General features: G+C 32.9%; 1 protein-coding gene across 4 annotated transcripts in view; it reads left to right on the top strand.

Annotated features, from left to right (window-relative positions):
* Positions 1 to 14,485, top strand: part of PRPF18 (pre-mRNA processing factor 18) — a 55,208-nt gene that overhangs the window by 29,667 nt on the left and 11,056 nt on the right. For all 4 annotated transcript variants that reach the window (XM_074268585.1, XM_074268583.1, XM_074268582.1 and 1 more), the window contains 6 exons: positions 4,275 to 4,388; positions 7,439 to 7,585; positions 8,055 to 8,123; positions 10,707 to 10,847; positions 10,980 to 11,051; positions 13,852 to 14,007. In XM_074268585.1, the coding sequence (XP_074124686.1) occupies positions 4,275 to 4,388; positions 7,439 to 7,585; positions 8,055 to 8,123; positions 10,707 to 10,847; positions 10,980 to 11,051; positions 13,852 to 14,007 (699 nt within the window). The remainder of the gene's footprint in view (positions 1 to 4,274; positions 4,389 to 7,438; positions 7,586 to 8,054; positions 8,124 to 10,706; positions 10,848 to 10,979; positions 11,052 to 13,851; positions 14,008 to 14,485) is intronic.

Here is a 14,485-nt window from a genome sequence, read left to right as displayed (position 1 = left end):
TTGATTTTTAAAAGCTTTTGCTTTGTCTGGGATCAGAATTGCTACCCTTGCTTTTTTTTTTTTTTTTTTTTTTTTAACTTCAGCTGAAGCATAATAAACCATATGTTATTTACAAGAAACATATTTGAAACATAGACACACACACAGAATAAGGGTAAAGGCTGGAGCAGAATATATTATGCTTCTGATTTTTAATCCAATATACTATCTGCTTCTATTTTGGGGGGAGAGTTCATCCCATTCACATTCAGAGTTATGATACCACTTATGTATTTCCCTTCATTCTATTTTTCTCTCCTATATATTTTTTCTCTTTTCACCCTATCCCTCTTCATTTTCTTTCTCCTGTTTTTCCTATTTCATGACTTTTAAACTTGAGCTATGCTTCTGGAGCACAGAGGGTGTTGTCCCAAGCTTCTTTTGTAGCTTTGAGCCTAGGATTTGAGCACAGTTAGCCCCTGGTGTTTGATGTCTTGCTCATGGCACTGTTGTGTCTTGGTTTCTCTGGACTAACAATTTGTCATATGTGAGGGGATTAGAGACTGCCCCATGCATTGTGGGTCGTCTTCCTCCCCCTCCCCGGTCTGTCCCATTACTGTTTTATTGAGTCAAGACTGAAAGTCTCAGTTGCTGATTTGCTGTGATTAACACTCTTCCACTAGCTTTCCCAGACAATATCTTAGTTAGCTTGAGTGTCCCTTTCACCCCAATGAGACTGATTTTTCTTGAAGTCCTTCCAACCTATCTTGAACCTGAAAATTGGTTTTTTTTTTTGGTTTGTTTGTTTGTTTGTTTGGTTTTTTTTTGGTAGGTTCTATCATTCCAGACTCTTGTTCATAGGTTTGGCTTCATGTACTTTTTGAGAGAAATTGTGGCAATTCAAGTAGCTTCCTGGCTTCATTCAGTTTTCTTGGTTCCATCCCTGGAATTTCCCAATTTCTTTCTGAAAATACATTTTTATTGATTTTTTTTTAACATCCTTTACAAATATTTTCTTCCTTTAGATTCTCCCAGAGAGCTATCGCTTATAAAAATAAAGAAGGAAAAAAATCAGTTCAACAAAACTAAGCAAAATGGGAGTGTTTTTCACTCATTACTTACCACTCCCCCACCCTCTACTTCTAACTCCCAGAAAGACTCTTGGGGTGGGAGAGGGCAGAAGGTGCCTTCTCATATTTCCTCTTTAAAATCAAGCTTTATCATTATAATTTCATAGCATTCAGTTTATTTACATTGTTTTTTTTCTCTCTTACATTGTTATCTATTTTTTAGTTCTGCTTATTACATTTTTTGTCATTTCATTTGTTTTCATAAATTTTTCTCTAGTCATATACCCAATTGATTAAAAAAAAAAAGTTTGGTTTTTAAAAAGTGGCGAATTGATGATTCCTTATAATGGTTATTAGTTCCACTAATATGATGTCGAAGTTTTTTTTGATCAGTTTATCAAAGATTGCTTATTTTTTAAAAATAAGAACTCATTCTACTGAGTCAAATTGCAATTTATAATTTTTATATTTATATAATTATTTATAATAAACATTTATAAATGACATTTATAAATATTTATTTTATGTTTACATATTTGTGATTTAATATAATATATAATGTATAATATAAATATTTATAATAGTTGAGAACTACTTGAAGCTCATAAAGTGTAAGTTACACTGCTAGGATGTGTCTCCAAGATAAGAGTACTTACATATTATGTCATGTTGCTTCTACTGGTAGTATTAATGTAGCATTAAAATGGAAAATAACTTAACTTCATAACTTAACTTTAAAAAGACATTAAATATTATTGTTCTGTAAGAAATGACCAACAGGATGATTTCAGATAGGCCTAGAGAGACTTATATGAACTGATGCTGAGTAAAATGAGCAGGACCAGGAGACCATTATATACTCCAACAACAATACTATATGATGATCAATTCTGATGGACTTGGCCCTCTTCAACAATGAGATGAGCCAAAGCAGTTCTAATAGAGCAGTAATGAACTGAACCAGTTATGCTAAGTGAAAGAACTCTGGGAGATGACTATGAACCACTACATAGAATTCCCAATACCCCTATTTTTGTCCGCCTGCATTTTTGATTTCTTTCACAGGTTAATTGTACACTATTTCAAAGTCCAATTCTTTTTGTACAGCAAAATAACTGTTCGGACATCTATACATATATTATATTTAATTTATACTTTAACATATATAACATGTATTGGTCAACCTGCCATCTGGGGGAGGGAGGTGGGGGGAAGGAGGGGAAAAATTGGAACAAAAGGTTTGGCAATTGTCAGTGCTGTAAAATTACCCATGCATATGTCTTATAAATAAAAAGTTATAATAGCAAAATAAATAAATAAATAAAATAGAATTAAAAAAAAAAAAAAGACATTATAAAGGAGACCATTATAATGGACAGAGCATTTGGCTTGAAAGTCAGGTAGTCTGTCTTAGGTTTAGAAATTGCGATCTAGGGAAAATTCCCCAGCAACTCAGAGACTGGTTAATATCTGTTGCTGGATAGTGCTACTACTGGGCTTATATCCCAAGGAAATACTAAAGAAGGGAAAGGGACCTGTGCCAAAATGTTTGTGGCAGCCCTTTTTGTAGTGGCTAGAAACTGGAAAATGAACAGATGGCTATCAATTGGAGAATGGTTGGGTAAATTATGGTATATGAATGTTATGGAATATTACTGTTCTGTAAGAAATGACCAACAGGAGGAATACAGAGAGGCTTAGAGAGACTTAACATCAACTGATGCTGAGTGAAACGAGCAGAACTAGGAGATCATTATACACTTCAGCAATGATACTGTATGAGGATGTATTCTGATGGAAGTGGATATCTTCAACATAGAGATGAGCTAATCCAATTCCAGTTGATCAATGATGACAGAATCAGCTATACCCAGAAAAGGAACACTGGGAAATGAGTGTAAACTGTTAGCATTTTTTTGTTTTTCTCCCCAAGTTATTTTTTACTTTCTGAATCCAATTCTTCCTTTGCAACAACAACAACAACAACAACAACAACAACAACAACAACAAAGTTCTGTTCTGCACATATATATTGTTCCTAGGATATACTAGAAGATGTTTAATATGTATGGGAATGCCTGCCATCTAAGGGAGGGGGTGGAGGGAAGTAGGGGAAAATTCTGAACAGAAGGGAGTACTAGGAATAATGTTGTAAAACATGTTATAATTATAAAATTAATAATAAATAAATAAATGAAATAAATATATATATATCTGTTGTTAGATGTGAGGGCTGAGAATCTTTTGCAAAGTCACAGAGCCTTTGCTTTTCATATTTTTTTTAAAAAGTTTTTTTTCTTGCAAGATATGGTTATTGAAGACATGGAATAAATGGATATTTTTCTTTATAGACTATAGTAAAATTTATGGTTCTACAGCATGTTTCATTAAAAATATTTGAGCAGTATAATTTTATTAACAAGAGAACAGTCAAATTCTTTCACCTTATAGAATTTACCAATATAAGAGACTAGAATATGTTCAGGAATAGTATTTAAAAAGAATATTTAAGTCAGAAATAAGTAGATAGTAATTGTTCTGAATTAAATACTAGAGAAACCTAACCACAGTTATAACCCTTGTATCATTCCTGACATGTTTCATACCTCTTTGGGCTTCTTAAAATTGATTTATATTTAAGAATTTCTCTTATTTGAATCATTTTTGCATCCTTTTTCATTGTATAGGATATGTTTAAAAATATTTTATATAAGTTTTTGAGACAGAATGACTTTTTAATAAAAAATAAAGACCAGTAATCCAATAAACATTTATTAAACACTTACTATTAGCGAAGCACTATGCTAAACTAGAGGGATATAACTAATAAAAGGAATACACTCCTTGCCCATAAGGAGCTTATAATCTCTGAAACAGAACACCAGAGGAGGCAGGAAAGCAGAGAGATAAGGGAGAGGATGCCCAGTTGGGGCTTCTTAGCTTGTTTAATGGAGTTGAAACCAGGCAGGATGACAGGGGAAAAATGGAATGAGCTGAGTCTAGTTTCTGCTCTTTGTAGAGTAGGAGTTTGGTACTGTGCCCTCCAGTCTGAGGGAAGAAGAGGCAGAATTAAGTAGAGTTAGTCTAGGCATGAGAAGCAGCATGATGGTGACTCTGGAAGGAAGGAGCTTTTATATGGCAGGAACATCTTGTTCCATGGAGTTGAAATAAGGCAAAGCAACCAGTACTAAGTGGAGTTTTTCTTGTTTGTCTTTTTTTTTTTAGGTCATCAGGCGTTTGAGAGAAAGAGGAGAACCTGTTAGATTGTTTGGAGAAACTGATTATGATGCATTTCAGCGTTTAAGAAAGATTGAGATTCTCACACCAGAAGTTAACAAGGTAAGTTGACAGATGAGAACCAAATAAATGCTAGTGTTCCATATGTAAATAATGGGTTCTGTGAATAGAGCACAACAATGCACAGAGTGTATAAAACTACATTTTCACGTATATGTTGGACATATTGCTGGGTCATTACTGGCAAATTCACTTTTGGCCATGGGATGTGGCAATGGCTCTTAGAATATAATGAAGGGGTAGCTAGGTGGTGAAGTAAATAGAGTACTGGCTCTGGCGTCACAAGGACCTGAGTTCAAATGCAATCTCAAGACACTTGACAGTGGCTGTGTGACCTTGGATAAGTCACTTAACCTGGATTGGCATAGGGGTGGGGGACTGTAATCAGCTTATTTCCCTGGCCTTGGTTCTGCTTCATAGGCAGCTCTAAAGCATCATAATGAGATAACACACAGACACATAACTACATAATGCATATACACTTACATCTAAAACAGTATTATTATAGTTGACATAATGTAGATTTCTCTTTTGATTGAATCTTTTTTAAGTTTGACTTTGTCTAAGATCAATAATTACTATCCCTGCTTTTTTTCTAATAAATTCTACTCCTGGTCATTGTTATTATGTTTGTATATATCTCTTTATTTCCTGTACCACCTAACTCTTCTACTTTACTTCTATTTGTTAACTTGCTGTCACTTAACTTCCTGCCAGTACCCCCATCTTTCCCTTATATTTCCTTCCCAGGCTTTCCTCAGTGTTGATTCTTGCTATTGCAGCTCATGTGTATGGCATTATTATTATTTTTACCTTTTTCAAAATAGTTGTGCTTTTAAAGATTATGTCAAATCTACCCCAATCTTTCTTTTGTATTACCCAATTACTAAAATCATTTTTAGATATATGGCTTATTTTTCCACATATAAAACAAACAATCTGTCCTTATTGAATCCTTTGAAATTAGTCTTTGATATTGGTTCTTATATGTTAAATTTTCTGTTGAGTTCAGGTTTGAGGAAAAAGTACTAGAAATCTGATAGTTTGTTGAATGTCTGTTTTTAAAAATTCAGTATTATTTTAATTTTGCTAGATATGATATTTTTGGCCATAATTCTAGTGCTTTTGATTTAATATATAGTATTTCAGGATCTGTGGCCTTTTATTGTAGCCCATTGATAAATCCTTTTCAATTCTTTTTTTTTTTTTAATTTTTTTAAATTTTGAGGCAATTGATATTAAGTGACTTGCCCAGGGTCACACAGCTAGATCTGAGTCTGGATTAGAACCTCAGATCCTTTTCACTTCAGGGCGGGCAATCTATCTACTGTGTCATCTAACTTCCTTTCCCCCCTTTTGCAATTCTTACCTATTTAATTTTTTTTATATTTGATTTGATTTTTAAATTTTTTTTGGTTAAAATTTTCTCTTTGATCTGTGGGTTTTGAAATTTAGCAATGTTATTTCTGTATGTATTCCTTGTAGGATCATTTGGAAGTGCTGATCGGTACAATTTTTCTATTTTTATTTTCTCCCTTCTTGTTCTATCACTTCAGAACAAATTTTCTTTGATTATTTCTTATATTATTGTGTCAGGATTCTTCTTTTGCTCATACCTTTCAGGTAATCCAATTAACTATTCTTGTATTTTGTTGATCTGTTCTCTATATCTGATTGATGTTTTTCCATTAAGATATTTCACATTCTCTTCTATTTTTTTCATTCTTTATATTTTGTTTTATTATTTCTTGGTCTCTTGTACCTTCACTGTCTTCCCTTTGCCCAATTTTAATTTTCAAAGAATAATTTTCTTCTTTCAATTCTGAATCTCCTTTTCTAATTGTTTGGCTTTCTTTTCATAATATCGTTTTTCTTGGGTTGTTCTTGTTTTTAAAATTTTTTAAAAATTTTCCCTCAATCTCTGATTTGATTTTTAAAGCCTTTTTTGAGTTCTTCTATAATTCTATATTATTATTCTATAATTGAGTTCTTTCTGGGCAGGTAACTATTTAATATAATTCTGGGTTTAGGAAGGCTTTTTTGGTTTTTTTTTTGTACTTCAGCATCTTTCTCTGAAAACGAACCTTTCTCCTCTCCCTCCATTTTCCCTCTTCCCACAATAACTTTCCAAACTTGGGTTCTTTCTCTTTTGCCTGTCCATTAAAAAAAAAAAAAAAAAAAAAAAAAAAAAAGAATAGTGTAATCACCTTTGATCTCTCTGGCTTCAAGTCTTCCTTTAACTATCCCATCTAACCTTAGAACCCCAAACCAAAAGCTCTTTTCTTCTACAAGTGATCCTGACCCATTGCTTCTGTACTCACTGGCTCTGCTGGTTCCTTTTTATCCAGTTCAGTGTCTCAACTCCATAGCTGGGCCTGATGTTCCTTATCAGCCAGGGTTCCCCACATTTTTTTGGACTAATACTCCCACTTCCCACACTGTCTGGGAGATGAAAGTTCCTGTGGTTGAGGCAGAAGTTACCTGATAATCCAGCTAGCCCCAAGGGTTTCCACTTGCTGTTTCAGCTGACTTAGTTTGGACATGTTTATACTTCACAGTTAATTCTGTGTCCTGGCATCTATAGGTCAAGATAATGGCCTGAAAAATGACTGGTATTAAAACATAAGACATAAGATATATAAACTTTAAAGTAGAAAATGTATGAGAAATCTCAATCAGTAATGATTTTGGTTCTCTATTCTTTAAAAAATTACTAGCATGAATCATGAAGATGATCTTGAAGATGGATGATTGTTTAGATTTTAGCTCTCATCCTCTTATAAAGTTGACATAAACTCCTACCAAAAAATATGCTTCTATATTGCTATTCCTTTAAGTCCAGATATGTGTAGAAAAATTAATCCTGAAGAAAATAATTGTTTTTAACAAATTTGATTCTCATTTTAATCACTTTCAGTTTATTCAGACTTTTGAATCCTGTTTCTTTATATTTGTTTTTTAAAAAATACACAGAATTTGTATTCTCTAGCATGATTTAACCTAATTAAAATCTGACCTGATATAATTAAAAATAAAAGGTGAAACTTCCTCTGTCAAATTTAGTGTTAATGACATTTTTGTACTATTCCTAGGGTTTGAGGAACGACTTGAAGGCAGCTTTGGATAAGATTGATCAACAATACCTTAATGAAATTGTTGGTGGTCAAGAACCAGGAGAGGAGGACACACAGAATGACCTGAAAGTCCATGAAGAAAACACCACCATTGAAGAATTAGAGGTAATCTGTAGTGTGTGCCATTATTTATTTAGTCATAAAACGTGTGTCTTGTGAATAGAACACAGTTATTTTGATGTACCAGAAGAGTAAAATTTAAAGAGTTCTTGTTAATCTTTATTAACTATTGTGTTACCAAGGAGGTCTAGTTGTTGAAGTGTTGAAATGATTTTTTTCAGCAAGCATTTTTCTTGTGAAACTATATATCGTATCAAAATTTGAAATGGTGTGTCCAAAAGCCAGCTTCATATTTTTTAAATTTTTAGTAGAAAAGTTTTTTTCTATTTACTTTGAAATTCCATCAGATTTGAAAACTGAAATGATATTTAAGAGACATGAATGTAAAACAAACTTCATGTTTTAGGCTATATATATATATATATATATATATATATATATATATATATATATGTAAACTCTGCACATTGCCTTTTCTCAACTAAAAATTAGGGGCCCTTTTTATTTTCTTTAGGCATTGGGAGAATCCTTAGGAAAGGGGGATGATCATAAAGACATGGACATCATCACCAAATTTCTTAAGGTAATATCCCTTTTGTGCTTCCAGACTTGATAATACTTTGGTGAGCTGAAAACTCTCCTTGTGTTTTTGGATAATCGGGTTTTTTAAGATTTGGAAAGAAAATCATTGTCTACAAAAAGAATACCTGACTTTTATATATTAATTTCAGGTTCACAAAGTGATTAATTGTTTTTGAATCAACCTTGTTAGGTAGATACTATGATTGTTTCCCTTCAAAGATGAGGAAATTAATGTTGAAAGAGATTAAATGACTTGTTCCCTGGTCACACTGTGAGATTGTTCCTAAGTGCATCATGTGAAGAAATACTTGAATAGAAAGCTTACTTAAGGAAAACCCATACTGCTTACTTTCATGAGTTTTTATTCAAAGATGGGTACATTAATGTAACTACATATTAAATAAAATAGCAAGAGTATGAGCAAGAAACAAGGATGTAGAATGCTATTTTCACACAACAGTATACATAGCTATTTTTCCCCCCTAAGTTTTTAATATTTTCTTTTTGTAGAGGGATTCTCTTTTTCCTCTTATTGGAAAGAATATAGGAGAAAGAATTTTGACTGAGAATTCACTTAAGTAAGCATGTAGTTTGTTGTTCAGTCCTTCACTTGTCTTTGTGACTCTGTGAACAGAATGTATGTGGTTTTCTTGGCAAAGATAATGGGAGTATTGTGTGTGTAAGCATATACATACACACACACACACACACACACACACACACACACACACACACACATATATATAAATGTATATTTTCATACCAAATACATACACATATTAATAAACTTTCAGGCCTTGTATTTTTATCCTTAGTATCCCCAAGGAATTTGGAAGCATTCTGGATGCTCTCTTGTGTTAAGATTTAAATGAAATATCTTAGCATTATTTTAAATGCAACTAAAGATAGATATGTGTAAATATTTCCCAAAAATCAATGTCTTTCATTTGTTCAACTTTTGCTCTAACCTAATAGAATTTACTCTAGGAGTTGGTGACATTTTTGGCAGTGATACTATAAGGATTTGGTCACATTAGTTCTTGTTCTTGTTGTATCACTAACATGGGATTTTTCTGCTATTGTTGGTGCTGAGTTGCTGAGAAGGGTTAGTTGAAAATGTTGGGAAAAGGAATGGAGAAGAAAGGTTATAATTGTATGATCTCTGATTTTTTTTCTCCTTTTGCCCTTTTTCTTCTATAGTTGATATATGGTTACACCTTTATTCCATAATCATCTACTGCTCAAATGTGCATGTTTTCATAAGCATTAAATATTACAAGCATCAGTCATGATCTTGATACCATGTAAAACATTTTGTAAATCCATAACATTCTTAATTGAAGTATTGTAGAAAAATAAAAAAAATTTAAGGAGTAAGGAAATATAACTTTAAGAAGTTAATAAATTTGCTCAGTAATATAAAATATATAAGGGAAAAAAGAATAATGTGTTTGAAAAATAATGCTTTTGATGATCATTCAGCAAAATTTTTTCATGTTGTAGCATGGAAGTGACAGTGAACTCTTCTGCCAGGGTTTGAGTACTCACCTAGGAAGAAATTGGATGTTTATTATTTGAGAACTCACTTGGTTAAATTTAGACTATGTTATCACCAGAGTGGTGATATCATGAAAATGAATATTTTTTGCCATCACCTCTCTTTGAATTCTGTCTTCTAAATAACAGTTAATAAACAGTAGTTTATCTGTACTATCTCATTTGAGTCTCACTTGTTATGCAAAACTCAAAGGATTATTTTTGTTATTCACCCCCTCACCTCATACCCAGGTTTCTCCTTAACACCTCCATTCTCCACTCGACTTTCAAAGGAAGCTACCTGTTATGGTCATGTCTCCCATTCTCCACCTATAATGCTGTTTGAGTTTATTCAGTCCTTCATATAATTTGGTTCCTTCCCACCATTCCAGGTTTCTTCTAACTTAATCCCTTCTACTTACTCTATGGTCCAGTGACATTGGGCTCACCTCTACCTCCTTCCTCCATTCCTCTAGCTTCCTTTAGATCTTAGGCTCCTGGAAGATGCTAAGATTTTAGCTATCTCATTCTGTTTCAAAGCTAAAACATTCCTTTCAGGATTTCTTCTGGTTATTCCCACACACAGCTTACTTGTACGTAAGGAGTAGCTATTTGCATGTTGTTTCCTCTAGCTCCTTAAAGGTAGGACTAGTGTTTGCTTTTCTTTGTGCCCCCAGCATTGAGCACGATGCCTGGTTCATCAGAGACTCTTAATTAGTGCTTGTTGAGGGACCTCAGATGTCCTTCCTTGCTAGTGTCAGAGATGCAGGATCCCAGCTTTAGAGCATTATCTTTTTCCACAGAGCTCCTCTTAAATCATAGGAGGTTGGCAGTCATCATCAATGGAGAGGTGCCCACACAGATAACCTCACAGGTCACCAAAGCACATGTCATTATAGTAGCATTACAGGTAGTAGAGTGTGTGACAAAAATATTAATAAAATGCAGTTAATGAAAATCGGTGCTCTCAATTTCTTGCACCTTGTGTGTTTCATATCTTTGACCAGTAGGTGGCAATGTGGTATAAATCTACCCATTTTCTTTACAGTTTCTCCTTGGAGTTTGGGCTAAAGAACTCAATGCCAGAGAAGATTATGTAAAACGTAGTGTGCAGGGCAAACTGAACAGTGCCACTCAAAAGCAGACAGAATCATATTTGAGACCGCTTTTCAGGAAACTGCGAAAAAGGGTGAGACATCTATTAACAGTGTTTCTGTTTGCCGATGTTTGCTAGAACCCAGATTTTCTTTTCAGAATAAATGTTTTTTCTTAGGGCACTGAATGGCATCCCAAATTAATTATTTCATTTTTTTCTTTTCAGACTCTTCCTGCTGATATTAAAGAATCAATAACAGACATTATTAAATTCATGTTACAGAGAGAATACGTAAAGGTATGAAAGATAGATACTACATGCTGGGGATAGAAATTGATTAGCAGCATCATATCACTTATGACTCTGGGAATCTTTATGAGATATTGACATGGATATGAAAATCAGCCAGTCACATTTAAAACTCGGCTCTCCAACTTTGCTGAATAATGATCTTTTGGCTTAGCTGTCCCATTGACCATTTCTCAGACTTGGGATATCATTTCCCACTAGTGTGCACTTGCACAAGCCATCCTGCATGCCACACTCCTTCAGTTCTCAGCTTGGATGCTAGAGGTATATCTCAACTGTTAGCAATTTTTTTGTGCTTAAACTGTTCCTTTTTTTTTTTTTTTTTTTTTTCTTTTTAAAATTTAAATGTGCATGTCCCATACCTTTACCCTCATAAAAAGGAAAGATTTTCAGGGATAGGAGCTATTTTGTTTGGTTTTTGTTTCCTCAGAGTTCAGTGCACTGCACTGCAGTGCCTTTCATGCAATAGGTTTTTAATAAGTGTTTGTTGAATTGGATTTATATATGATATAAAGATGGGGGAAATTAATTGATAAAACTTGTTATAAACTATAATTTTGAAATCTTAGCTATGGTGCTCTACCTTTGAAAAAAAAAATGTAAACAGCTTTTCTGAGGATTTTTGAGTATGAACTGTATACAAGCATACAGTAAACAAGTTACATTTCAAAAGTTTGGCCTTAAGTTAGTAATTTGAAATTGGGAACATTTTTCACAAAACAGCAATGCTATAATGTTAATTATTTCCAGAGCAGTACACAAATCTATTTAATATCTGGATCATTAGCATAATTATACTATAGTACCTAAGCATTATTTATAACATTGTTTCTATGTGAAATAATTTCCAGATTCTATATGAGCATTCTAGGACCACAGTTTCCATTCTGTAAGTCCCACAGACCAGAACACTTACTTTCTCAATTCTGTATATGTAAGACTACCCACTACCTACTAACCTTTCCTCCAAAACTGCAGTGCATTACTAACTTAAACTGTTTATAGTTTTTTTTAAGGCATATTATTTTTAATTACCTGTTAAACAATATGTTATCTTCCATCTTGTAGTCTTCGGCCTATATTAAATAACCAGAATCTGGTATCTGATTATTTGGCTAACTTTATATTTACTTCATAAAACAAAGAGAACTTAATTTAAACATTTAAACTAGCTTGTTTAGTCGTCTACTGAAACATAAGTGTTGAAATTTCCATCAGTTGACCTCCATTGTTGAAATTATACATATGAGTACTTGTGATAAAATGCTGAGTAATTTAAGAAGAAAACATCTTTTTATTTATTTATTTTGCTGAGGCAATTGGGGTTAAGTGACTTGCCCAGGGTCACACAGATAGGAAGTGTTAAGTGTGTGAAATCAGATTTGAACTCAGTCCTCCTGATTTCAGGGCTGGTGCTCTATCCACTGCGCCACCTAGCTGCCCCCTTTTTAAAAAACCTCATTAAAAGTCCTGTCTGCCTAGAGCAATTTTAATTTTTTTTTTCTGGCACCATCATTTTTTGTAAATGAGCTCTGAGTTTTACTCTGTGTGTAGCAACTGATTTTATATATATTTGATAAATTAAAAGAAAAAAACCCTTTTTTTCTTGTGAAGTTAATAATCACTAAGAAACAAAAGCAAGAAGCAAGCTTGTATAAAAAAATCTGAACTTTTGTTGTGTATAATTTTATATATTTAACATGGACACATAATGTGTGTGTGTAGTTATCAGTCTTTCATGCATTTAAAATCTAGCAGATTTGGAGCCTTTAAAAATTTTGAATTGGATGTTTCTGACTGATTGGACCTTATTGATATAGAATCATGAAGAACCTTCCTCTGGTAATAGGAATTGGCAGTTCCTTTACAACCAAGTGTCTAGGGCTTTCCTAGGGTCATTTTAACCCAGTTCTTCTTGGTCCCAAGCCTGCCTCTTGTCTTTCATGCTATACTGCCTTTCACATGTTATGATTAAAACTTTCTTGAGGTTTAATCAGATAAACTTTTTCTGTAACTGTTGAGGTCAGATTTTTTGCTTTCTGGTTTGTGTTTTCCCCCCATAAATGGCTAGAACTGGTTTAGGAAAACCTCCCTACCTCTGATATCCTCATACTTACCCCTTGCCCCAAAGGGGAAATCATATTAATTGATCATTTTCTTCAGTTTAGATACAGAATTGGTTTTAGGATTTTTGAAGTTTAGGGCTTTTGAGAGACCAAAATGAAGTTTATTCAGTATTTAGAAATTTTACTTGCAGAATTCTGTTTTTACTCACCTGTTAAGGACTTAATCCTATGCATAGAACACCCACAGCTTTCATTGGGAATTCCATGCAGGGAACATCTACATCTTCAAGTAGATTAGGAAAAACTAATGAGATGCTGTATCCCTTATAACCACTTGTAAATGAGATAGTTCTTGAAGAGACCTATATTAGAATGTCTAGCAATGCATTAAATTGCCTCTTTCATTCCAGATTTTAAAAGGACATTAAAATTCATAAAAAAAAAAAACAAACAGTACAAAGAAGTATTCCTCTTATATACATAAATACTGGTCCAATTAACATTTTTGCCATTGATGTGGCCTTGAGCAAATTCTGTAATCATTATAAACCAGAAACTAAAGCATAAATAATATGATCAACAATATTTTATTTATACACACAGAATGGGATAAAAAAATTAAGTAATTACATTTAAAGTATCATTAAATTTTTGAAAAATTAATACCTATACAAAATTATTTTGCTTTTTTTTTTCTCATTAAAAACTCAACTCTTTTGTAGGCCAATGATGCTTATCTTCAGATGGCCATTGGAAATGCTCCTTGGCCTATTGGAGTAACTATGGTTGGTATCCATGCCAGAACTGGTCGTGAAAAAATTTTTTCCAAGCATGTTGCACACGTTCTTAATGATGAAACACAAAGAAAATATATTCAGGTAAGCAATTTGTGAGGAAGAAATTGCAAAAGCTTTGTTTTAATGTTGAGATACTCTTTAAAAAAATCTTTTTTCAAAAAAATGTTTATATAACAAGTGGCAAATTGTGATAATTAATATATTGCAGTTGAATTAATGGCAAACAGGAATTAGGAACTCATTTTCTATCAATTGTTTAAAATTTCACGTGCTATATTTTAGTTACATTAACATTGAAATTATTTTAGTTTGTTTAGGTATGCTGTCTACTAAGTTTGAATTATTGAGTATTGGAATATATATTGTGCCATTTCCCTGTTGAGAATGTGAATTTCTTGAAAGCAAGGATTTTGTTCCTTTTCTATTTGTATGTTTAATGTATGACATAGTGTTTCACAAATAGTAACTCTTAATAAATGCATTTTATTTCATTCGTGTGTATGTGTGTGTGTAAAATGTATATGTATGTGTGCATGTATAATATGTTTGTTAAATGTAA

The sequence above is a fragment of the Sminthopsis crassicaudata genome, chromosome 5 (genome assembly GCF_048593235.1).
Source record: "Sminthopsis crassicaudata isolate SCR6 chromosome 5, ASM4859323v1, whole genome shotgun sequence".
NCBI classification, from domain to species: domain Eukaryota; kingdom Metazoa; phylum Chordata; class Mammalia; order Dasyuromorphia; family Dasyuridae; genus Sminthopsis; species Sminthopsis crassicaudata.
The sequence above is the reverse complement of the archived record's forward strand: the minus strand, read 5'-3'. Positions and strand labels throughout refer to the sequence as shown.